At 44.8% G+C, this 26,131-nt stretch overlaps 1 protein-coding gene across 1 annotated transcript in view; it reads left to right on the top strand.

The window, feature by feature from the left end:
* The window catches only part of ARHGEF18 (Rho/Rac guanine nucleotide exchange factor 18), a 46,299-nt gene that overhangs the window by 1,471 nt on the left and 18,697 nt on the right, over positions 1-26,131 (top strand). Inside the window, exons 3-18 of the mRNA XM_030509699.1 lie at positions 1,363-1,573; positions 1,707-1,821; positions 2,740-2,797; positions 3,012-3,056; positions 3,345-3,425; positions 3,804-3,909; positions 4,443-4,611; positions 15,630-15,697; positions 17,261-17,324; positions 20,372-20,516; positions 21,312-21,424; positions 21,574-21,714; positions 22,169-22,419; positions 23,115-23,240; positions 24,841-24,958; positions 25,376-25,624. Of these exons, the coding sequence (XP_030365559.1) occupies positions 1,363-1,573; positions 1,707-1,821; positions 2,740-2,797; positions 3,012-3,056; positions 3,345-3,425; positions 3,804-3,909; positions 4,443-4,611; positions 15,630-15,697; positions 17,261-17,324; positions 20,372-20,516; positions 21,312-21,424; positions 21,574-21,714; positions 22,169-22,419; positions 23,115-23,240; positions 24,841-24,958; positions 25,376-25,624 (2,060 nt within the window). The remainder of the gene's footprint in view (positions 1-1,362; positions 1,574-1,706; positions 1,822-2,739; positions 2,798-3,011; positions 3,057-3,344; positions 3,426-3,803; positions 3,910-4,442; positions 4,612-15,629; positions 15,698-17,260; positions 17,325-20,371; positions 20,517-21,311; positions 21,425-21,573; positions 21,715-22,168; positions 22,420-23,114; positions 23,241-24,840; positions 24,959-25,375; positions 25,625-26,131) is intronic.

Raw genomic sequence — 26,131 nt, 5'->3', positions numbered from 1 at the left:
GTCTGGGGAGAGCTCATTTCAGTCTGGAGGGAACTTTGAACGGCAACAGCCACCCCGATGGCCTCCATCCTCTGGCTCCAAGGGAACTTTGCCCATCCCAGAGGGATTAACAGAGCTCTTACAAATCCTTTTTCTTGTCTGTGACTCAGCTTGACGGGGCCTGTGCCTGCAATCACCGCAGTCTCCTCCAGTCCTCTGGCCTCCACGTGGCTGCAGGGATTGTGTTTTGCAGCACGATGCTGAGTTCTGGCTGGGAGCGGTTTCCAGGCCTGGCATCACTGCTGTCCTGTGCTCCTGCCACACAAATGCCTTGGGCTCCAGGTTCCTACATGGATGCTTCCCCTGCTGATAAATGTATTGATCTCCCAATGACTTGAGTTAGGTGCAAGCCAGCAAGGACTATTTTTATCTCTCCTCCTTATAAGGTACCCTAAAATTATCTCAGCCTGAGATCTTGGCAGTTCTTTATCAAGCCCAGGCTCTGGTTCTCAGACCTATTGTTGTTCCATGTGCCACAGATCATTCACAGTTTATGCTGTGTAACAGGCACACGAGCAACAGCGGCACAGAGTGGCTGTCACTGTCAGGGACTTGTTCAGTTTAATCCCCTCGCTGGGTGATTAAACATGTGTGAGCATGAGGCCAGGGAAGGGGAATACACCCCGCTGTCCCCTAAGCAAATGCTTCCTGAAGCCTGTCTGTGGCAGCAGGAATGAAGTGACAGTGATCTGCAGGCACAACCCATGCAGAAAGTAAGATTTTCCACTGAGCTCTATACATCGTTTTGCTCCAATGTTGTTGGCACTGCAACAGCAGTTGGCCTTCAGGAAACCATGGGCCACTGGGGGAGCTGGTCCACCCCCTATTTCTCAGAAGAGGATTTCTTTTCCCTTCCTTGAAGCTGGGCCCCGGTGAGAGCAGGGTTTGTGACATGGTGCCACAGTGATTTGATAAATGACAACATCTGCCATTTCTAAATGCCCAGAGGGACTTTCCTAGTGCTGCAGCTAACAGGGCAACAGCTATCAGGCAGGCTGCTGTCTGGGTGGCTGCACAGTGTCAGGGGTTGCTAAGAGATCAGTGAGAGCCATCCAGCACCAAACATCCCGGGTGACCAAGGAGCTCATAGACCTGCTGACAGCAGCCAGAGAAGCTGTTCTGAACAGGCTCAGCTCTTGGTGTCCAGGCTGACGCTTCCTGGTGTTTCCTCTTTCATGTGCCTTCTGTGGTGACCCTCCTTGTCCCAGTTGCATGAGCTCGTCAGGACTGTCCAGCCAAGGCTAGGACATTGCAAGGGTCCTGCCATGCCCGAAACAATGGATTGGCTCTGCTAAACTGGCTTGTTCCTCCTTCCTGAATTAGGTTCAGCCTGGATGCCACAGAGATGGGTAGTGACCCAGAGCAGGAGGACATGGAGAAGAGGACCCAGTCCTGCCCACAGCCTCGTGTGTCCCTTCAGCTGCCCAAAGGGGAGCTGGAAGCCTGGAGCAGCAGCAGGGGTAGCACGGTGATCAAAGTGGAGATAGAGCCGTTGCGCGCGAGCCCCACGGTCAGCCCTGGCTCGGAGGAGACGGTAAGTGTGCGAGGGCTGTGTGCGCAGAAGTCGGGATTCCCGGCCTTGCACCTTGCCAGTCATGCTGTGCCCCAATGGAGGTTCCCATGGTGCACAAAGCACCAAAGATGTCCTTGACTTTTTGCTTCTCCAGGAATGTGGCGGTAACGGGAAGAGACTGAGGTCAAAGTCTGTCCCATCAGCCTGTGAGACGGTTGTCTCCCTTCAGACACCTTGCAGTTTCAACACTTCTCTTCCAGCCGTGGAAGGTCAGTATAGACTATACATATAGCACTAAATGAGTTCAATAAGATTAAAAACTGGAGATGTAGCCTCTGCAAGCCTCGACATCCTCCACCCTCCCCTTCTACATGGTCCCCGGAGCTCCTGAAATAAAGTCAAGCTGACTTTGAATCTGATCCTGGCTTACAGTATAGTCCAAGCTTAGACATGCCTGTCCCCAGTGACGTACTGCCCTATAACCTCTCTATGGCTGGTGTCTTGGTCACTCCCTACTTGCACAAGGCAAAGATGGTTTCCTAGGAATAAAAGGCACTGCTTCATCTGCCTAGGTTTAAATGTGCCCTTTCTCCTGTACCCCAAAGAATGGGGCAAACATGGCCTGTGTACAAGGCCCCTTCTTACAGCGGTGCCCTTTAACCCACCATGCACAGCTGGCAGGGAAGCAGGCTTTGGGACAAGGCTGCCAGCTTCTGGTTTCTCCACTGAAAGCTGAAAAGCCTTAGGAAAACAGAGGCACCTTTGCTCCTGTAAACTTGATTTTGGCCTTCTCTGTGCTGCTGGAACCCGTCAACTTGTGAGGAGCCCCAGAGCAAAGTGTGGAGACTTGTTAAGAGCACAGCCTGGGAACCGGAGGGGAAGCTGTCATGGGGAGGGTCTCTGGGGTGGTATCAGCTCCTACTCTCTAGCTGCAAGCAGGATCCTCAGAAGTCTGTGTAACACAGACTGGAGAAGGGAGGGTTAATAAAGAAAAGTGAGGCACCCTTTGCCACCCTCACAGACGTGCAGTGCAGCCTTTTCCTCCCTAACTGCTTCCATCACTTCTCCCTCCCCATTAAAGGCAGAGTGGGAGCCCAGCAAGATTAATGGGGTCCAGTCACATAGCTTGCAACATGGTGCAAACAAAGGCAAACCAGGATCTCTGATGAGAGTGTTTTGTGTTCCAGCTGTTGAACCCCCCGCTCTGGAGATGCTGGAGAAGGACCACGTGTCTCCAGACCATGTGTAGGTATTGTTAGTCCTGGCTGTTTGGAGATGGTGGAGATTCTTGAGTATATCTGAGCTACTGGACATGCAATAGCAAAGGAGATCCCACTCCATGCTGGGGCACACCTGAGTAGTTGGTCATAAACCAGCATGCGATGATTTGTGGAGTGCAGCATGTCTTTGCAAGGACATTTTCTAATCCCTTGCTTTTCTTTTGCCCCATCCCTGGTAGGCTAATTGTCCAGCAGGTACTTCAGGAGCTGAAATATTATCATGGGTAAGTGTGGCTGGGAGAGGGATATGCATGGGGAGGTCACAGGTCTACCTAGGACCCACCTGGTACACACCACTTGATCTCCTGAGGGGCAAATCCCCAGGGTGCCAGAATCACTGTCTTCTTCCAGTGAAACTCGTGTAGAACCATGAGGAGAGGTAGCATTTCACATGCCTCTTCTGTAACTCTTAGCATGTTCCTGTCCCATCTCCCACGATGAGCCTTTCTGCTGACCCAGAAGTTCTGCTCTTGTGTTCTTTGCTGAGTGTCTGATGCTTTTTCCCGGCACAGGGCAAAGCAGAGAGCGCGTGCGCAAGAAGGCAATGATTCTTCCCAGCAGAACCTCACCTGGTTTGAGTTCCTATCTAATGAGTAAGTGAGACAGACGGTAACCCACACACCTTTTATTCCCAAGGCAGACTGATTTGGAGCCCACCTCCATAAAGCTCCACTGCCCTGCTAACACTGTGTGCAGGATGCTGGTATCTGCAGTGGTTCAGCCAGAACTGGGGCTGAACTTGTAGTGCATGATGCTGAACAAAAAGAGGCAGCCTCAAATTACACACACAGTTAGAAATTTCAGCTCCTTATTTGCAAGTTTGCAATGGCATGACTGATGCTAAACCAGATAAAAAGCTCAGAGATGAGGTCCTAAAGTAACACTTCAGGTGAACTTCATCAGTGATCTCCCTGAACTGTGCTTGGCCAGTTAACTTCCCCTTAGTTAAGATGTTTCTGGTCTTGTTTCAGAAATGAGGACAGTGGAAAGAGCGATAAAGCAGAGAAAGGCACGAAGGTGATGCGACGTCTGAGTTCCCTGCGGAGCCGAGTCACTGGGTCCTGGCAAAAGGATAAGGTGAGGGAGAGATGCTGAATTTGTGGAAGAGATTGTTGAATTCTTCAAGTAAAAAAGGGGATCTGCCCCAGGGACCGGTAGTTCAATTGGTTTTGGCTGAGGCCTCTGTATCACTCAGCAGATACGCTATGACCCCTAACATAATGCACTGGACAGGGCAATCCCTGACTCTCAGCCCACCTTGCTCCAGGGCACGTTCTGGCTGCTCTCCTGCTGTCTTGGCACAAGTTGTGCAGGCCAAGACAAGAGCACTTTGGTTGGGTGACTGCCTGGATCACTCACTGTGGCAAGGAGGAGAGCCTGCAGGGCGCCATATGCTGCAATGCCATGTCCTGCTTTTCATCAGACATGGACCTAAACTAGAGGGACTGGCCCAAGCCTTAGGGAGGCATTTGGGAAAAGCACTGCCATCCCAAAGGCTCAGCCACAAAGGTGCCCACAGTACTTGCTGCGCACTGTGCTCATGGGGAAAGGAAAGTGTGGGCAGTGCAAAGTCTGTAACAGACCTGTGGTTTTTTTTTTTCTCCTTCCAGGGTAAGAACAAAGAGCAGCCAAAAGACAGAGAGAAGGAGACAAAGGAGCCAAAAGAAAGGTGGAAAGAGATCAATAGGCACCAGCTTGTGCCAGGGGTTTTCTCCAGTTGCACCAGCTGCTCTCTCTGTGCCAAACCTCTTGTGAATAAAAGTGCTCTGCAGTGCCTGAGTGAGTATGGCTCTGGCCCAGCCTGGCTGCAGCCCGCTCCCCTGCCTCCCCTCCGGCCCTGCCGTTCCCCTGCCGAAAGCAGCCTCTTGGATGGCTTCACTTTTCTGCTGGCTTCACTGTACCCACCACCCTGCTTGGCCTGGCTCGGTTGTTTCTCCAGATAGCCTAAATGAGCTCTAAATCCTGCCTGGCAACAGTTTACCCTCATTTTCTTTAGCCACTGAACCATTTCCCGTCCCTTTCCCCCATGGAGGATTCCAGGTCAGCTTTTCCTTTAACAATTTTTATTTTTCCCCCACAAAGTTTGCTTTGCCCAAGCAAATACCCCTGTTGCCTGAGGGAAGCTGAATCCTTTAGGCTGTTTTTCACAGCTGCAGTGATATGTCAGCTCAGCATCTGGCCTATGCATTGGCACAGGGATCTCTAGAGCATCCAAATCTTTATTAACTAACACAAAGCGGTGCCTCCCAGGACCTGCAGGGGTGAGATTGTTGCTTTTCAGATGTAAGCAGCACACAGGAATGGCAGCTGCTCCTTTGCTAGTGTGCATGGGAGTGCGTCCTCCTACCACATTCACTGTGGCATTGCTGCATGGCTTTGGCTGATGGGCAAAGCCTGTCCCTCTTCTTTGGGCCAGGTACTCAGAGCACGGAAGAACATTTTAATTCTCAAAGGATTGTCTGTGGGCAGAGAAAATCTTCTAGAAATGAGAGAACAGCTCTCTTTCTCTACCCTGCATCCTCAAGCAATGCTCGCTCTCCAGTAAGAGTGTCTCACAGGCTCTTAAGGTCAGTAAAACCTTCTTGGGACACAGAAGAACTGGCTGCCCTTGGGCATGTGCTGTGAAAAGCATATTTTCCCTTCAGGTTGGCTGAAGGGAAATTAAAAAGGACCACAGCTAATAGCCCTGGCTGTTAGTGAATGTTTTTCAGATGTCACAGCAAAAAGTAAGAAGCAGGGAGCTGAACAAGAGCAAGTGCTATGCGGATGTTTAGAGATAACCCAGATACTATAGGAGGAGGCAGAGTTATGCCTTGCCAATCCTGCCTGAGGAACCTCCTAGCAAAGGCTCTGTTTGCAGTCCTGCATGCTGCTGTACAAAAACTATCTAAACCTGGGAGGATACAGATCTTGATCCCCAGAGCACCAAGAGCTTGGAGCCATGCTCGCTATGGTCCTGGGAGCTCTGAGGTTATTGCTAGTGTGAGTGATTCTTCTTTGGACAACTGCTATGGAGGTCTGTGGAGTGTGAGGAGTTGGAGCTAGCTGTCAAAACAGGAGTATGGCTCGGCATATCGTTAATCATAATTGCGTGGGGACTGGACATGAGTTATAGTAACTTTGACGTTGTTTCTCAGCCTTTCTGTGAGGAATCTGTGTTCTTGAGTCTTGCTAACATTCAGGAGAAAATCTCCAAGGTGGCTGAGGATCTGTTTTGTGTTTGTGACTCTGTGACATCTCCTTTGGCTTTCTGGGCTGCTCAGGGATATGCTGCCCAGGCTAACGTGGGCAGCAGGGCAGAGCAGCTCGTTTTTGCATGTTCCCTTTGCAGTGTCTTGAACTGCGTCCCAACAATTGGGCAGGGTTCTGAGATGTTAAGTAAAATTAATATCCTGTCTGTGGTTAGATCCAGACTGGGACTTGTGTGGCAGCTGTTAGCCTGAGGGTGCCTCTATTTGGCTTATGTTGGGATGAAACCTTTGCGAGCTGCTTCTGGGCAGCAGAGTTGATAGTTAACCTCACTGGCTCTCATTATTGCAGTTAGGAGCTGTGTGGCTCTTGAAAAGCAAGCTCCAGGGCCACCGTGTAGTCATAGTGGCACATTCACTTCCCAGAAGTGTGAGCTGCTCTGTCAGGGCTCAGTCGGAGCTGTAGCTGCTGTCAGGAGCTGAGGATATCTGGCTGCTCCTCTTGTTTTCTCATCATGAATTCACATTTCACCATCCATATGCTTTGGTGCTGGGCCAGCTCTTGGTGCATCTCATGGTCAGGTGCTGCTGTTTTTGCTATCTCCATGGTGTTTTTAACTGCAGCACCACCACGTGGTAGAAGACAAAACAGACTCGGAAAGAGAAGACAAAAGATGGTGGTTAAAGAAAGGGATGAGCTGAAGCCAGGGGGAGGAAGGATGGGGAAATGATTAGGAAGCCTGAGGTCTTTTCGCTGTCTAGTAGACACAAAAGGTCTGGTAGCTTCCATGGCTGTGATGAAATAGAGAAGCGAGAGCTCTTCTTAGAGAAAGTAACAGCAGGAGGAATTCTGCTTTTAGTTCAGAACCAGGAACCATTGTTCTGTTAGAAACATGCACATGTGCTGTGAAGAAGGTGGGCAGCCCAAGTGGCCCTATACATGACAGCTTGTTTCCCTCTCCCACCTGATCCCTCCTCTCTATCCTCACACCACGCCGTACAGTCAACCAGGGACAGAGGCCGTGCTGTGTGTCGAGAGTATAGATGCAGGAGAGTTTCTGCAGCTCCAGTTTTCGAGTCTCACAAATGTGATCTCTGGAGTCTGGCAGGGATGAAAAACAGAGAGGAATGATTGCAGTCACTGGGATCTCAACAACAGTGGCCACCCAGGCTTCGCTGTTCTGTAAACTTTGAGCTGTGAGTCTTTAGGTTTATTGTTCACCTGGAAATGGAGAAAGCTCCTTTTGAGCCTTTGCTGTCAAGGGTGGAGAAGGTTTTGTATCTAAATTAATCCTCTCTTATAAACATGCTTCTAGAGTTTATGCAACAGGAGTTAGATGAGTCCCAGCAAAGCCCTGACAGGAGGAGAGCTCTCCAAGCGGGCTGTGCCATGGAGGTGAGCCAAGGATCTGCTGTTGGAATACAGATGGCAGGAGGATTGCTTCCCTCCTAGAGACTTGAGCTTGAACACTGGGGTAGAGGTGGGTCTTCTACACCTTTTTGTAGTTGAGAGTTGTACCTCTATTACTTTATGGGAAAGATAGAGCCCTGCCCCCCATAGGAAGGTCAGGTGGACCAGGCTGTTCAACAGGAAGCCTGTAGCCACAATGAAAGTGTTTGGTAGGCTTCAAATTCTTCAAGAGAAGGTGCTCAGTTTGATGAATCCTAATACAGGCTGTCCTGGACACTGGACTGTCCACTTGTCCTAGGCTGACCCTTGCTGGCTGCATCACTATACAGTATGATTTATAACAAGTTGCTGTAACAAGCAGTCTCCAGGACTCATATAAGGCATGTTGCGAAAGAGGTTTGGAGAACCATTTCCTTTCTCACAACGGTTCTGTGTGTAAATGGAGGACATGGGTCTCTGCAAGGCAAACACCCTCCACCATGCTGCTTGTTCTGTAAGGAAGGGAGGCCAGAATGGCTTTTGGTTTGGACTTGAAATTCAGTATGAAATTCACCTCTCACTTGGCGCTTGTGCCCCAACACTTTTGCTTTTCATATTCCCAGAGCAGCACCAATAAGCTAATACGGGAAGGGTAGTTTTGGCTTATAATAAGGAGGAATTACTTTTTATCCTGAAAATTTCTGCTCATAGCCCCCAGAGAGTCCTGATAAATCTGAAAAGCAGCAGGGAACCTGGAACTTTGCATTTTTAGAGAGAGACACAGCTGCCAAAAGGCTTCTATTTCTTTTTTTTTTGGGGGGGAGAAAGGAGGTTTGGTTGCTGTAACATGATGACAGTGATAAATGGATTGGGAGTCCCACTTGGAAGAAATGATTACTGACAGCAGTCCAAATAAAAAGGCGAAACGGAGCGACTGCAATAGGCTGTTGGTTATTGTGGTTTAAGCCAATGAAGCAGGATCTAAAGCAAATGTGAAAGTGGTCTGCAGCACTGGTTTCGGAGGAAACGCTTGCTGAGCAATGCGTCTGCTGACACAGAGCTGGCTCTACCGAACTCTAGAGGCTTTAGAAAAGGAAAACTGATGAATACACTATTCTCAGTGCTTCTCCTTTTCACTTTCTTTTCATATCTGGGCAGTTCACCTGAAACATCTCCAAGGTGCAGCTCCTTGCATTCCCTGACAAAACCTCAAGATCTTGTACACTTGGCTGCATGACAGTAACGTACCTGGAACCCCTTCAGTAAGAAATCTGTTGTTATTACAGAATTACACAGGGTTGGAAGGTCGGTGTTCAATCCAAACCCTAGCTCTAAGCTACAGCGTCTTCCAGCTGGCTGCTGTGCCAGGTTTTGCACTGATTTTGTGGAGATGCCCTGAGGCCAGCAGCACAAGCACAGCACGTTCTCTCCATGACAGCTGTAGTTGGGCAATCTGCAGTGCTTTACTTTTATTATAGCAAAGCACAAAGCTTGAAGAGCCTGAGGTTTAATCAGTCACCAAGTGACAGCCAGCTGTTTCCCCCTGAACCACTTTCTTTAATGATTATTTCTCTGTAGTGCTGAAAGGCCCCAGTAAACAACTGGGACTGAATTGTACTTAGCTCTGTACAGAAGCAACACAAAAGGGACCATTTCTGAAAAGCTCGCAACTATAAGCTGGAGAGGACAAAGAAATCAATTGCACAGGTCACAGCGTGGAAGCCAGAGACAAGATTTGTCCCATGGTAGTCTAGGTTTTGAGCCCATTTCCAGCCCAAACCGTGGCAGGTTCTTTCAAAGCAGCAGACGTGGGTTTGGAAAGGGAAGTTTTGTTTTGTAGTCGCGTTTTATGCTGTGTTTTCAAGCCGGACGGGCAATTTGTATGTTTATGATTTAAAACAGACCACCCTGCTGCGGAGAGCAGCAGAGGGAATCAGATCAGGAGGGAAGGTGACATACTTAGAGTTAAGCGCCGTGCACTGCGCAACATGAACCACGTTAAAGCACTCGGGATGCTACAGCCCACCCGCCAGAGCCTCTGCTCCGGCGGCCAGCAGGCGCGAATGGAGGGCATCCCTGGGGTGGGATGTTTGTATGGGCAGAGGAGGGGTCTGGCGGCTCCGCTGTCCCGGGAGCGAGCGGAGAGGACAGCGAGACGTGGCGGCCGAGTCCCCCCTGAGGGGACAGCGCGGCCCGCGGCGGCCGAGCCCTCCCTGCGGGGACCGGGAGCCTCCCCTCGGCGGGCCGCGGCGCGCAGGCGCGCACCCTGTTTTCCCTTTTGCTTCCGGGACACCGAGGCGTTTCCTGTTGCTGTGGCGGCGGCTCCCGGGACCGAGAGTACGACCGGCGGCTCCCCGGGGAGTTCGGTAAGAGCCCGGCGTGTCAGCGCGCCCGCCGCGCCCTGGCTCCCCGCCGCGCCCTCCCCTCCCGGCAGCGGGGGTCCCCTCCGCGGGGCAGTGGGAGGCCGCGGCCTGGTGAGCGCCCCCCCCTCGGTGCCTACGGCGGGGCAGCCCCAGGCCCGCGCTGAGGGGGGGTTCGGCGGGGAGCTGCGGGGGGGAGCCCGCCCAGCACCGCCCCGCCGCGGTTCCGCAGCGGCGGCCTCCGCCGGCAGCGCGGGGGGGGGACACGGAGTTTGGCCGCGGCGGGGGATAGATCCTCCCTTCCGTGGGAAGGGGTTTGTGGTTGTCCCGACGCGGGCAGCTCAAGGTTTAACCGGGGGGACAGGGCGTAGGTTGTGAAGATGCAGTCTTTATCTTCGAAACCCCTTTGGGGGGACTGAAGAAGGAGCTGGAATATCGCTGTGAGCATTAGGGAGGCAAGCTGGTGTAGCCTGGTGTGAAACTGGTTTGCTTCATGCCCCAGCTTGAGTCTGAGCATCCTGAGGAAAATGATAAGGAAATGCTGTGCCTCGTCTGCTTGGTGGTTACACACAGAGCACTAGTGCTGCAGCAGCGAGAGAAGTCGGGGAAGTGTGTAAAAACACCTTAAATGTGTTAAGAGAAAAAAAAAGAAAAAGGTGAAAACTTCTCCTTACCCACAGTTGTGATGATTGACCCGTTTCAAATATTCCACGGCGCTGGCGTATTAGGGAGAGGAGCAGGAGGTGATATCAGACTGTAGGTTTAGCTTGTGTGTGCTGGAAAGGAAAGCCTGGTAGGAGCTGGGAGTGATGATAGATTTTGGAAGAGGCAAGGGGAAACAGGGAGTGATTCAAACAAACAGCTTGGTGAGGTGTTCCTGGTGCTGGATTTGGTTTTGCTGCTTTAATAAAGAAGCAACATTTCTGGATACTGTTTGGAGAGTTTGTGCTGTGGTTTTGTTACTGTAGTATCTGTGTGTCTTCTGTGTCAAACCAAGCTGCTTCTCAGTTCTTTCTCGCTCCCCTTTTAACAGAGACTTTTCCATTTGGCTTTATTTATTTATTTATAAAGTCCTAAGGTAATAGTTTCTCTTTGGTATGGTAAAAAAAACCCCAAACCCATAAAACAGGGCTCTCAAACGGGAGCCATCAGACATTGTGTGTTGTAGTTCCACCTAATGTTTACCTGTGAAATATTTTACATACCTTTTATGATTGTCATAGTTGCTGCTTCAGTTCTGTAGCGTTCCTGTAGAATGGGGGAAGGGTATAGCATGAGAGAACCGAGATGGCACTCGGTTTTCTTTTTGGATACCATGCGAATTTTAGGTTGCATTGTTTAAAACACAGAAACATCAGTTGTTCATTTCTTCGGTTTGGCTTTCTGTGCTTAAAGGGCCACCAGAACCTGCAGTGCTGGGAATGGCACAAGCCCACCCCCCCCGTCCATCCGTCTGATATTTTGACAATAAAACCAGATACAGGGAGAAAGTAATTATAGGTTGTTTTGGAGACAGAGGAATGCTTTAACAGGGAAGCTGAAACTTGATAATTTAGTGTTGTTGCTCTCTTGCGTGGCCTGTCTCTGCTTCAGAATGTGAAGCATCCCATCACCCTGCACCCTTCCAGTTTTGGGTTTCTGCCTCTGTATAATTAGGCAAGTTAGCAAAACAAGTAAACACCAGTCCCCAAAGCCACTAGGACAAAGTTAAATCTGCTCTGAGATTCTGAAGATACCTGACCTGGATTTACCGAGTGCGGAAACTTCACGTTTCACTGAAACTCCTCCTCTTCCCTGAGGAGATTTATCACAAAGCCACCCTGCTTTTTCTGGAATGCTGTAGCAGTTTGAAATGTTCCTCAGCTGTTGTGTTGTGTGTATAAATTCTGTGTATAAATTCAGATTTTATATTCTGTATTATTCATATGCAAGTTGTTTCCTTTGTCAGCTCAAGGGAGAGGAATCACCCTGTATGGTGTAAGGGTGAGGAAAGAGGGAAGAGGTTCTCTTTGGTCCCTGAAGCATCAGGTGTTTGAAAACCAGGAAAATTATTAATTTCACAAGAAAACTATTTAGTCCCTGGTGCTCTTCTGTTGGTTGGATTTAATAGGTTGTGAATATATCCTTAGCATTAAAACAGTGCTTGAATTCCTTGTATCATTAGAATCACCGTTAAAACGTGTCCCTGCCTGAACTTAGTTCTGTCATTTGGAAACACAAAACCCCCCATATATTTGGAGGGTTGGGGGGGAGGAATTAATCATAGCATATCTGTCAGTCGTAGTTGTTTGCAAATGGCCTTTTAAGAGTTATTTTATTGGGCAGTACTCTTCCAGACCAAAGGTCAGGGTCATAATACTCATAATATCTGGTGACTCATAGGTTTGTCCTGGAATCCAATTCTGGAAGACGTTTGTAGGACATTGCCAATGTCTGATCCACAAGAAGGTATTCCAGCTGGGGGAGAAAATGTATTTGCCTGCCCTTTTCCAGGGAGGTTCATTGCTCTGCATTCTGTGAATCAGGGTTATGTTCTTGGGCATCGTAATGTGTTGTCCAATAAAGTGCTCTGAAGTTGTAAATTAGTTTCTGTGAGCCTCCCATTAATAAGGAAAGGGGTTTTTATTATACCAGATATTAATTTTATTACCCTCAATGGTGAACGGGATCTTTTATGATGTTTATGAGCCTCTTGGTCTTAAGTACTACTTTGCTGGATGAGGCCCCTGTTTCAGTTAGTCTATGAATGAGCAACAGGCCATTGCTGGCACTAGCCCATGCAGAACTCTTCGGAGGCAGTGACAGTCTGTAATAAGCAGATGTGAGATATTTAAGCCCAGAAACAACCAAGGTGGGTTTGCTTAATTTTCATGCGGTGCATGGTGTCGATTGCTTTTGTACCTTTAGCTCTGATAATGCTGGTCCTGTCCCCATCCAGTCGAGGTAACCCAAATCCTTGGACCTTCAAGGTGTGTAGGCAGTTTAACTGATGTTCTCATTGCTAGCCCTGCTGTGTAGTCTCTGTCGAAATGAAATCCTTTGGAGGATCTGTTTTTCCCTGCCAAATTACTCTTATTGCCATTCCAGTGAGTGTTTGAGGGAGGAGAAAAGGAAGGGAAGAGCCTTGGTAGCTCCTAGTAATAATACAATAATTAATATATATATAAATATATATATACATAATAAAAAAATATATATAATATATATAAATAAATAAAGCTCCTAATAATAATATAATAATAATAATAAAATACCTGGAAAGGTATTTTTCTCAGGAATACCTTCTGTGCCTCTCCAGTTTGAGAAGAGCTTGCCAACATAACTGGCCACTTCACTGTCGTACCTTCCCAAATTCCTGATCTGAATAAGACCAAATGCTACCAGTGACTGATGGTACATGCAAAAATACTTTCTCTTGCCAGTTTTATCAATGCTTCTTTTCTTTGGATGTCTTTCTAAGGTTACATATTTATTATTTCTATACCCCTCCACACCCCTTCATATGAATCTCTGCTCTTAAATATCAGTCTCAATGTGTGCAGGTTCCCTTCGCTTCTGCACTGTCCTCTGCCCCTCGTGCTTTTCTTCGCTGTTTTCCTGACCGCTGCAGTTCTGTAACGCTCAGTTCAGAGAGGCTGGTCAGAAGAGTAAAGAGATCTTACAAGCGAAGAAAGGGGGAAAATAAACTCACAAGTATTCAAATGCTTGTTCTCGTCCTTAATCGGAGTGTGCTTGATTCAGCACTGTCTGCAACAGTGTGTTGAATAGGGAAAGCCAGGGTGTATTTTCTCAAAGGAAGTATGCTTGTAAAACAGGCTGATTCTTCTGGCAGTTTTCAAAATTCTCTTCATGTGTGGGCAAAAATAATGCCCCTGGAAATCACGAAGTTCATTGCATTTCAAACAGTCTCTTAGAGAATCAAGTCCTTGGGTTCAGCTGCAGTTTTTTTTAGGCTTTTCTGTGGAATCTTCCTGTTTTCTAGTATGTTCTCTCCTGTTGTGTAAAGAATCTTTCAGCAGCATAGGAAACTATTAGGTATGTCAGCAGAGTGAGTGAAAAATGCCTACCAAGGGGGATATAAGCTGTTATGTTTAACAGAGCAAGTGCCTGATTTTAAGATTGAAATGCATTTTTGAGTTGATACCCCTTTTACAGTCAGCTTAACAAGGTGCCCAAGCTTTTGAAGTAGAATTGGTCCTACTGATCATTAATGGGAAAAGAATTATCAGATGTAATCACTGAAGATAGGTAAATGTCAGGGAATAGGAATGTCTGGTCCCTCCGTCGGCCTGGTCTATCCTGAAAGGAACTTGGTTGTGAGCTCGATGTGAATCCAACCCAGCCTGACGTCATGGAGAGCCTTCTCTTTTTCCTTCTGTGTGGTGATTTTTGTCCTACAGTTTGCTCCATTGTCTTGGGAGGAAAGGGGCTTCCATTGTCAACTAGTTGTTTAGTGTTGAGGCACGTCTGTTAACAAGCTTTTCTTTTTCTGGTGATAGGTGGGAGGCCTTATCAATGCTGAAATAGCAAATAAATGTTTGTTATTCTTTACATAGTTTTAGCAAGTGAGTAATTTTGATACGTTTTTATCATATGTTTGCAGAGGCATGTACGTTTGAAATTAGATACAGGGCCTTTTGTTTTGTTGCATGGGGTGTGGGATTGGTAGAAATAGTACAAATAAGAGATAAGTTATGGGAAATGATTGTTTTTGTGGACATTTTGTGTGTGGCAGGCACACAACTCTTATTTCCCACACTTGTGGAAGAGGCAGAACATGGGGTCTGTGCACTCGGTCTTTCAGTCTTGTTTCTACATCTTTATTAATTTATTTGTGTTTAAGGGCTAGTGAGCATTTTGCTCTTGTTCTCAGTGTTTTAGTGTAATTATGGAAAACACAAGTGAGCATTTCTCTACGTTGGCCAGGAGCTTCAAAGCAGATCACCAGTCTCGGCGCCAGGCGCGGGTGATAGTTGTGTTTGGATGAAGAGACCTTAAATAGGTCTGTGCTTTAAACATAAACAGGTATTTCTCTAGCAGATGTTCATCTTCCCAGTTTTGTTCTATTTCTCTTTTAACGAGCGTGCCTGTTAAAATATACAGGAAGAAACAAATCCTGGTTCCCTTTACAGCCTGGGTTGCTGGTGTTCTGGTTCTGCTTTTGATGAAGGATCTTGGTTTATAGATGGGCAGAAAGACTGCAGAAATACTTGACACTAGCAGTTGTCATCCTGTTTTCTCAAGCAGTAGTTATTATGAGGGGGCAGAAAAAGAGATTAGATTTCACTATACTATTAATGGGATTGTGCTTTTGGGGTGAGAGAGGGTTGCTTTAGTTCATCTGGAAACAGTTCCTTTGTGAAGCTAGAACAGTGGTGATGCTCTGATGATTGGAATGCTCCGAGGATTCTGTGGAGTGTTTTGATCTTTAGTTTACTGTAGTTACTTCAGGTCCTACTAATACTCTATGCAGAAAAGCAGCTATTCCTATGGGGCCAAATAAATGGAATTCTTGAACAGTATCAGTTTTGAGTTGAGAGACTTGGAAATAACCTTTGCAAATAAGAGGAAAGCAGCGCTGTGGTTGAGCAGAGGTTAGGCAGAATACTGTTAGTGCATTCAATAGCATCTCTTTGGGCTTGCATGTGTGGATTGTATTATCAATTGTTCTGAGCCGTATTGAAAAAGCTTGAGCATTTGGTGTAAAATCAAGAACAGGACATACACAACAAGGATGCTCACTGAAACACCTGAGCTTACTCTGCATCTCTTCCAAAATTACGTCTTTCATGTGTCGCTTTTCCTTTCCCTAGCTGGGAATGACAAGAATAATTTCAGTTTTGTGTGTGTGTGTTTCAGATTGTGCAGTGAATGTCCATAAGAACTGCAAGAGTTTACTGGCTGAATGCAGCAACATCAGACCCAAGGTGGGGTTTAAAATTTGTTCTTCTTTTATAATAACAGTGCTTCACAGTTTAGTGTGTTTTACTTTACAGCAGTACAGAATCTTGTCCTACGTCTTCAAGACATCAAAGAGCTGTTAACTTGTCATTATAGTAATTTATGACTGTGTATGTAGGTAAACTGCAGTGAAATGTTTTATTGCAGTACTGAATATTACTTGTCATTGCTTGTGCCTGTCAGAACTGTGACTAATGCAAGAATGCTCAAACCCATCACTTTTTCTGAGAACATAATTAAATTCTGTGGTACCTCTGGATTTTATGCCTGTATTTTAATAGGTTGTGCCAGCTCGAAGCTGAGGGAAGAGTGTGAGGGGTGGAGGGGAATTTGGTCGTAACAGTTGCCTGTTATTTATAAGCTAGGCAATGCAGAAGTGATTTCGGTTTTGAACTCTGGTTAACTTTATATCTTGCTAAGCTGTTCATTTTTTATCTGTGTCACCATGGTGCCTGTGATTGCACATCAGGTCACAGGTTGGGCTCAGATAGCTACCTGGCTGTCTTTTTTTGTTATTATTATTCTGGTATTGGTTTCAAAAACAATTTCCTCTCCTTATAACTAATCATACCTGAGGGAGTTTTAGTTTGGTTTAACCTGCAAGTGTTGATGATTTTGGTGACTAATAGCAGATTAGGGAGTACTATGAGGTGAGGGGAAGAGAGAGCAGAGCAGCTCAAACCTGGGCAATTAGAGATTAGAGGAAGTGCTTTCAGTCATTGGTGATTTAGAATGTAACTCTTTTGAGGGCAGAAATGTTCTTGTGGGGGGTTTGGTATATACTTTTAAAGTTCTCAATGCATTGTGCATTTTCCTTTTAAACTGAAAAAATCACTTGCTCTGATGCTTCCATTTCCACTCCTTACCATCTCCCAAACTGTGATGGTTTAATCAGCCCTGACAGACCACTCCTGAAGAAAGCAAAGAGGCTGTGGTAGCACAAAATGATGAGGACTGGAGTCAGGAATGAGATCCTCGAAGTGAAACAAGCCTCACCAAAAGCCGTTTGTTACAGACCATAGAACTTACTTAACTTCTTGGCATCTTTGATAAATTGTATCTCAATGAAGTGCAATATCTTAGTGTTGTAAGAATGGGAAAGTTGTACAGATTACCAAAGATGCAATTTTAAATGAGCAGTCTAAATTTTGGTTGAAACTGGCTGGGTTAGTTTCGTTAGTATTGCTGTGAACTAAATGGCAACAAAACGTAGATGAAGACTGTGTACCTAAAGGGTTTGCTTTTAGTTCATGAATTGTTTATTATTACATCTTGAATTCAGCTGGAACTTCGTTCTTTGTTCTATTTCAGCTGATCTCTATTTGATGGGATTTTTATACAAAGTGTTAATGTCTATAGGTCGTTTGTCTGGAATGTGAGAAAATCAAAGCTGTCACTGTGTCAAGGCTTTTATACTTTGAGTACACAGCTTCACTCCACAGTTAGTGCTATCTGATAGGAAGAATAGGATTCATTTTGGACTGAAAGTTTGGTCTGTATGTGTAAGACTATTGTCTTTTTTCCTATAGCAGAAAGATTTGCAGCACAGACCTTCTGGATCTCCACAAAGTTCGCCCCAGTGCATTTCCCCAGGTTTGTACTAAAGAATGATTTCTGTGCTGAAGGCTTATCTTTTCAATTGTATTTTTTTCCTTTAATATGTTTTAAAGGCTATACACAGTGTGTTATTGAAGGATAGAAAAGGTCTCTTTTAATAAGATGGCTTCATTTTTTTTCCTATTGGGAATGGCTCAGAGGCTCCTAGCAATCTCCTGTGTGTTTTTATCTTTTTATCTTTTTATTTTTCTTTATACCTTCTTGCTGTGTAACCTCAAAATATCATGGTGAAAAGGGATCAATAAGCTCGTTTTTCATTGATTGTCTATTCTCTGGCCTCTGAAAAGACTAGAACTGTGAACTTTGTTTTACATCAGATTTTCATAATTGTCTATTTAAAACTTGCCTGCAGCTAGTGGTTGCTAGAAATCTCTAAGACAAGCTAGCACTAATGGTCTGAACAGAAATCTTTGTTGAAGCAAAGTGGGAAAAGGGATCTGGGAGCTAAAAAAAAAAGGAGAATGAACAGCTTTATTGCAGCATAGCCTTTGAAATAGCTTTTTGCTGCTGGAAAAGACCATCATGGTCACAGGTGTACAATTCCGATAGCATTCTAATTTTTAGATGGGATAAGGTCTGCATTAACAGAAGAGGCTTTTTGGCTCTCGGGTGATTGTAACCAGAGCAGAATTACTTTCTGCCTTGCAGTGGGTCCGTTTGGTTGCTTTGATGGCTGTAAGAACCACAGCTGACATGAATGTCTTAGTATTAGTATCTGTGTTTCACATGGGTTTGTTAGGTATCATCCGACTTGCATTGCAAGGTGTCCTTTATGAAACAATTCTTACCAAGAGGTACGACAGAGAATTCCTGTTATAAGAAGACAAATGGCTCTTTGCCTTGCCAAGAATGGTTTTGTGCATTTAGGGGGAAAGTGCAGGGACAGTAGGAAGCAGTAAGGATTAATGAAAATAGGAAAAGTTGGCTGTAGGGCTTGTCGTTGAAACAGCTCTGTGGTATACAGTCTGGTCTGGTTTGACAGGTTAACAGCGATCGATGGGGGCTCTCAGCAGTGTGCAGACAGTGCTAATTGAACTCAGAAAATGGCTTTTTGCTGGTGCACACTCTGCCAGGCAGCCAGTACTTGTTTTCCATGGTCAAAAACAGAAACTAGAGTTAAAGGAACAGTTGATAGCGTGAGCATTGTATGTCTTTACCCACAGTGTAACACTGCAGACTGCAGTGTCCAGCAAAAAAAGCCAAAGATACTGTGTCCACGTAAAAGAGAAATACAATTTAAGAAGGCTATAAACTGAGGTGTTTGTGTGTGTCCCCCATCCCTCTCCACATGTTTTGCCTGTGGGGATTTTTAGATTTGGCCTTTCATTGTGAAACAGATCTTTTTGTTCTTGGCTTGTAGAGCACAGAAAGAGAACATGATGGCTGAAGGTTTCAGTACTTCCCCAAATGGAAATGGGAGGACGTTTATTATTAAGTCTTTGTTCAAGAAACCTGCCTTTACAAATCTTGCTAATACCTAATCAATACCTAATTAGTCCTCTTTCAGTTGGAGCTCATTACTTGGAGGTGATGGAAGAGGACTCAGTTTACCTGCTTGTTGTGTTGTGCTGTGTCTATAGCCGGGAGATTTCAAACCCAAACAGGTTTTCCAGCAGGAAAAGATGCAGTGATATAATTCCTAATATTAAATATCATTGATGAAACCTCCTTTGCAGCCCTAATATGAGTCTATTCAACTGTTTCAAAGATGAAATGAGAGACAAGCAGATGTAGAGTATGGGATATCAAGAAATGTGGAAAAACCTGTTTCATAAGATGAAGCATGAATACCTTGATTTAGCCATGTTTTGTTGAGCAAGGCAGAAGTGGAAGGAGAGAGAATTGTTAGTGGAGGAGTGCAGGCTGAGAAAGGGGAGCTTTTGGGGATAGGTAAACACCGGTGTTTTTACAAGAAAAGCTGTCAAGTGGTGATGCACAGAACTTGGCTGGGAAGTGGAGACCCTCTTGAATGGCTGCATGGTCCTGAAGGAGCCTCCCAGGCACAGGACGGGATGAGGAGTTGGGTCTGGGGGTAAGTCAGAGGCTGCAATGGCACAGCCCTGGGTTCAAGGATCCATGAGATCTCTTCCACTCTCATGTCCTTAAAAGCACTTTGAAATAAGGGCAGCTGCAGACCTTGTCAGTGAGAAGTTTCAAAGATTGGCTGGTTCTTCATCTTTGACTTCCCTGAAGTTCCTTTCTTAAAAGGATGTATTTTGTCTCCTGTTCCTTATCATTCATTACAGACATTAGTGCTAAATAATTGTATCCATTTTTTATAAGTCTATTACAAGCTTCCATGTATTGTGTAAGAGTGATTAAAATTTCAAATACCTTTCCAGTTCACAGTCTGTCTAGATTTTAAAAGGCATTAAAAAGCTGCAGTATTAAAATTAAATTTAGCTCTGGTATCTATTATGTGCGGTGTGTGTGTGCCTGCAGATAGAAATCACTGTCAGGCAATAAGCATTGCAAAGAACTTGTGGTTTTGATGTGAGCTCAGATTTTTCTTGTTTGCCATGAAATGTTCTGTGCCCTTATACGGTAGGGTGTGAATAATTGTGTGTAGATTCTGGTGTTTTACTAAAGGAGAAGATACTTTGCAATTTCCACACTAAATGGGCACAGTAGGGACCAATTTCCTGCACTTCAGACCTGCTGATTTAGCCAATACAGTAAGTTAAGTGGCAGCTTTACATTTCTAGAAGGATCACAGGTAGTATAAAAACAGTGCATCTCTGGGGCCACTTTACTGTGCCAAGTCTGAGGGCAGCCAGGAGTGAGCATGGGGAATACAAATTCAAAAAGCAGCGGCAGGAGCAATACAATTCCAGCTCATCCTGAGCTCTCTTTTTGTGGTTCCTTTTCAAGAAAATGGAATGAGAATGTTTTTTTGGACAACGAGCTCTTGACATCCAAGATCCTGTCTGTTCTCCGGCCGCACTCAGAGCGGGGTTTGAGAGCAGGAGAGCTGCAGTGTACGCCTCATTTCCTGAGTACCAATTCGATTTTTGCCTCTTTAGCCACTTCTTTGAAGGAGCAGCCCCGGAGCCTTCTCCTGGGACCCGATGGCACCCCAGTACTATCGCGGAATCTCGGCATGACTATCGCCCAAAGAGGAAATTCTCAGTCTTCACTGAATACTGCTGGAGCTGTCAATAAATTTGGGTAAGTAAACTGCTTCTCTTCGAATTCATCAGCTTCTGCTGTTGTCGTGTCACCACCCCCAAAGTATAAAGAAAAACAATTACAGAACTAAAGCAAGAATTCACATTGGGTTTTTAGCTCAAAAGAGATTTGTTAATATATATATTGAGATTTTAATTTGTTTCCCTCAACAGTAAGGTTTGTTGTTGTTTAAATCACCTAGTGTTTAGTCTGTACTATATCACAAAAGAGATCATGTAAAATAAGGCGCAGTTTGGGTATCTCTGCCTAGATTCTGGTTTTCATGGGTATATTTGTCTTCAGACTTGATGCATTTCAGTAATCTGAGTTCAGTTATTCTAGGCTGTACTAGTTCTGACTAGTGTAGAAGACAGCAGTGGCTGCAATTACAGGATACCTTGATTAAAATAGTAGCTGTCTGCTGGTTTAAGTAGTTTTTTACTCTTTCTGTGCCACAGTTAAGCTCAGTGCAAGAGCCCTTTGTACTCTGAACTGGCTGTGGCTTGTCACCAGGTGATGTCTTTTCAAAATGTCATACCTGAAGTTTCATACTTGCTCATGCTGCTTCAATTAAAACTGTAATACTTCAGTGATGGACTTGCTAAACGGATTTGACTGTTTTAGTTGGAGTGCAATGCTAGCTTTTATCTATTGAAGTTAATTGCACTAGAGTTTAGCAGAGATGTTTGTTAAAGTAGTTGAATTTTGGGGGTTTTTTTTGTTTTTTCTTTGTCAAGCAACTTAAATGTTAATATTCTGGTTTGATCCCTTGGTCTAATTTCTTTGGCCATTTAGACTAATTTCAGGAGACATGGATGAAGGGGATTCAGGCTTTGTCAAATTTAAGCAGACTTCAGATGACGTTGTCTCGCTTGCACCTTCAACAGCAGACACCATTTTTCTGGAAGGTATGGAATTTCTGTGCTTTTCAGGATTTTTATGTGATTTCTTACACAGCCTTAAAACAGCTCTGAGATGGTTTTGTGAATGATGGTAATGAGGGATATGGTGGGAAGCAATTTAAGGATAATTAAAACTGAATGTGCTTTTGGTCTAGATGCATATTCTGTATCCCTCCGAAGTGAAATAGAAACAGATGCTCATGAGTTTGAGGCAGAGTCTTGGAGTGTTGCAGTGGAACAGTCTTATGCAAAAAGGCAAAGGCCAGACGTTAAGAACAGGCAAGATGTCATTTATGGTAAGACTATTTGTTATTATTGTGACTTTTTCTGTTTCATAATGCCACTGTTTTGAAACAAAGCAGAAATCCTTTTTATTGGCTCCCATTTTGACTTGTGATTGAAAACTAAGTGAAGATTTTCAAGTCTGTTACCTGTCTCAGTGTGCATAAGTCCTCCTACTAATGATTTTAAGCAACACATAGTTTTCAGCATGCCTGTGTAAGCAGCCAACCCCAGCTATACAATTAGGGAAGAGCTCACCTGCAACTGGGGTATGTCGTTAAATAAGTAGGGTCAGTCACTGTTTGGAGGGGAGGTAGAGGGCAAATTTAGGAGCTTCACATCAGTAATGCACAGATTGTGGTGAAGAAGGTGGTGCAAAAGGTGGTGGCTCTCAGAGCCTGCTCTGTTACATCTCACTAGTCACTGCACAGCGTGTAAATTACTTTTGATTTATTTCTCCTTGCTCAGAACTAATGCAGACTGAAATGCACCACGTTAGGACGCTGAAAATAATGCTGAAGGTATACTCCAAAGCCATGAGAGAGGAACTGCAGTTCCCAAATGCAGTCATCAACAAGCTCTTCCCCTGTGTGGATGAGCTGCTGGAGATGCATGGGCAATTTCTGCTCCAGTTAAAGGAGAGACGGAAGGAATCCTTGGAAGAAGGCAGTGACCGAAATTATCTAATCCAGAACATTGGAGACCTCTTGGTAAAACAGGTGTGGATTAAATTCTACCAACATTAAACTTCTAACACGCTAGCTGGTAGGCTAAGGTTATGTTATGTAAGGATTGATTTAATAATGTGTTTGACATTATCTTCCCAGTGTAATGTGTAAGCATGATTCCCAGGAGCATATGTGGTAACAAATAGTATGAAATGATCGTTAAATGTTCTTTGGGCATGTGCATGTGCATGTGTGGGATATGCAGCTGTTTTTAACTCTGTTCCGAAAGTAACATGACATGTTCCTGGTGTCCATCCGAAACATGGCTCTCCTGCATTTAATGCCAAGCTTCTTGGTTCTGACCTTTTAAAAATGCAATAAAGATCCTTTGAACTCATTATAGCTTTAGTACCCATTCTGGTACGGAGTGAATGCAACTTCCTTCCTATATCATGACTATTTTTTGCCCTTCACCTTTTAGTCCTCAGTCTTTTTAAGTGCAGAGGCCCAGAAATCCTTTTAAATATTCTTGTAATGACAACCGTCATATTTGCTTATCTTGTGGTCTTCCAAGCTCTCAGATGTTACGCTGCATAAATCTCCCATTTCTGGTACAGAAGAAATGGAAATACTGAATAAACAGCTGAGAAATCAGTTACCATAAAACAATGTTAAACCTTAATCTTGCAGTGGAGATAGATTTACTCTTAATGATTCATGTCTTTTATTCTTATCTTTCCGATTAGTTTTCAGGTGAAAATGGGGAGAGAATGAAGGAAAAATACGGTGTGTTCTGTTGTGGACACAATGAAGCTGTTAGTCACTATAAAGACCTGCTCCAAAGCAATAAGAAGTTCCAAACCTTAATAAAGGTAAACAACGACCAGAAGTCTCGCATTCTGACTGTGCAAAATATACTTGACCACTTTAGAACTTCTTATTTTGTACTTGAAGATCCCTTCAGTTTGAATGCACCTCGTTAGAGGCAGATTCTCGTTAGTTGATAGCTGCTTGTATTTTAGAACTTTTGAGCTGTTTGGACACACCACCACCATTAGCAGGTGTGAAATTTGAGGCAGGCTCTCAGGAGCACACAGGACTGGGTAATAGAGTATGTATTCTATTCACAGAATCATAGAATGGTTTGGGTTGAAAAGGACCTTAAAGCTCATCCAGTTCCAACCCCCTGCCACAGGCAGGGACACCTTCCACTAGAGCAGGTTGCTCCAAGCCCCTGTGTCCAACCTGGCCTTGAACACTGCTAGGGATGGGGCAGCTTCCCTGGGCACCCTGTGCCAGCGCCTCAGCACCCTCACAGGGAGGAAGTTCTACCTAAAAGCTCATCTCAGCTCCCTTCTGGCAGGTTAAAGCCATTCCCCTTGTCCTGTCCCTACAGGCCCTTGTCAAAAGTCCCTCTCCAGATTTATTGTAGGCCCCCTTTAGGTGTTCATGGCTCTGTCACTGACTGCCCTGCTGTGTGGCCATCTTTGTAAATTGGCTTGATAATAAATTCAGTCAATGGTAAATGCTGTTAATGAACTACTATGGAAAAAGCAGGTACTCTGAGTTAAGTTTTGCCTGCTACATCATCTTTCCGAAACCACAAGATTGGCTCCAGGGTGGTTGGTTTGTCTGCTGTACAGTGTAATGTGCAATTAATAGGAAGGGCTGAAGAGACACAGCCACAGTGGAAGCCTGTAACCTGAACTGCAGATGTCATTGCACAGTCTTAAGCGTTCACATTTTCCAGTCCTCAGTAAGTGACACCATGTGAACGTTCCAATGTAGCATTATACTTACAGCTCTTCTTAACTAGGAGTCATTAAAAAGGAGAACCCCTTTACTTTCAAGGAACTAAGTAAGTAACCAGAGTTTTAAAATATATAGCCACAGTCCTTGTAAAGAAAGAAAGTCAGTCCTTGTAAAGAAAGAAGTACTGTATTCTACTGCCAGGATTGTGCTGGACCTGTAGCCAGACTGACTAGTGGCATCCTGATGCTTTACAGTCTTCCCTTTCTAAACAGAGCTGGGGTACTGTAGAGGAGCCTACTGGTGAACATACAGTGGTCAAAGCAGCACTTACTTAGTTTGGTAATTATTGACCTCATTTGGCTGTTAGGTGGGTTGGGTCTGGTTTCAAAAATCTAGTATTTTCCTATGTATTTAAGAACTATTATAAAAGGCAATCAGCAAATAGGCAGTCAAACAGTTCAGATCCGGAACTTTCTCTGCTTGGCTCCAGATTCAATTAACAGTAGTTGAAAATAATACCCAAAATATTTCCCAGTAATAAAAGCAATTTTTTTTAATGTTATCAGGAGTTTTGCCTTAGTAAAAGAGTGCAGGTAATTCAGTGATGCTATGCCTTGTTGTACCAAAGTGTTTTGAGACAGAAAATGTGGGAATGGTGAGGCGAGGGAGTTAGAAGAGCAATATGCACAATGGATGTGATGAGTCTGTCGTGTTTTCTAGAAAATTGGGAACTCTTCCATCGTGAGGAGACTTGGTGTTCAGGAGTGTATCCTCCTGGTAACCCAGCGCATCACCAAATACCCGGTCTTGGTGGAACGCATTATTCAGAATACAGAAGGTAGGTTTAATCATTCCTAGAAGCCTCATAGTTGTCTGCTGATCCTTCTCGTGTGTTTTGAATGTTCTTTCCTCAGACAAGGAGAGGCAGGGTGATACTGCCTATTCCTGCTTTCTCACTTCTTCGTTGGCTGAAGATACTGTAGTAGATGCAGATCCAGATCAGTGTCACCTCAGCAAGTGCTGATTTTTATGTCTGCAACCACAAAGCCATAGCAGTTTACGTCTGTCAGTTCATTACAGATGTAGAGCTTTAGGATATTTTGTCTTTTTTTTTTTATTTTTAAATTTAAGCCATTAGGAAATAACTGTTAGATGCTCAGTATGGAACCTTCATATTAAAATATGTTTAGCTGCTCATATTTTGCATTCCAGAGTTAAAAAACGTGACCCACTGACTGTTACTCTTTTCTCTTAGCTGGAACTAGAGATTACGAAGAGCTCACCCAGGCCCTTAGTTTAATTAAGGACACAATCACTCATGTAGATGCCACAGTAAATGAGTGTGAGAAGGGGCAGCGCCTTAAAGAGATTATGCATAAAATGGAGCTAAAATCATCAGGGAAATTCAAGAATGGGCTTTTCTTCCGGAAGGATGACATGGGACAGAGGCGGCTTCTGCTGGATGGGATGCTGTACTGGAAAGCTGCATCAGGGAGACTCAAAGGTAAAGGGCCAGAAGGGGCCAGGAACTGAGAAACAAGCTTTTTATTTATTTTTATATATATATATATATATATATATATATATTTTATTATTTTTTCTTTTAGTAACTGTTTATTACTGATCGATGGAGTATAAAATGACAATAACCCACTCGTTTAATAGGATATTGGAGGAAATAGCACTTGTTCTATTCTTGGCTTGTCCAATAAGCATCTCTATAATGGTGCATGATATGTTCCTTATGCTGTTTGCTTATTATCTGTCTGATCTGCTTTCCAATTCAAGAGGGAGGTCTTTAGATAGATGACAAAGCTTTGAGTCATACTGCCTTGGTCTCCTGTGGAAAGGCATTATTAGCACTGCTTCACAACCCCATGACACCTTCATTCTGCATAATGCCTGTTTTGCCAGAAAATCAAACCAATGCCCACCAGTGAATATTTTAACAGCTTCATTGCTCAGGTGTTCAAGAAGCAGCTTCAATGGCACATAAAATGCAGCCAAGAGT

Source organism: Strigops habroptila, chromosome 20 (assembly GCF_004027225.2).
Source record: "Strigops habroptila isolate Jane chromosome 20, bStrHab1.2.pri, whole genome shotgun sequence".
Lineage (NCBI taxonomy): Eukaryota > Metazoa > Chordata > Aves > Psittaciformes > Psittacidae > Strigops > Strigops habroptila.
The sequence above is the reverse complement of the archived record's forward strand: the minus strand, read 5'-3'. Positions and strand labels throughout refer to the sequence as shown.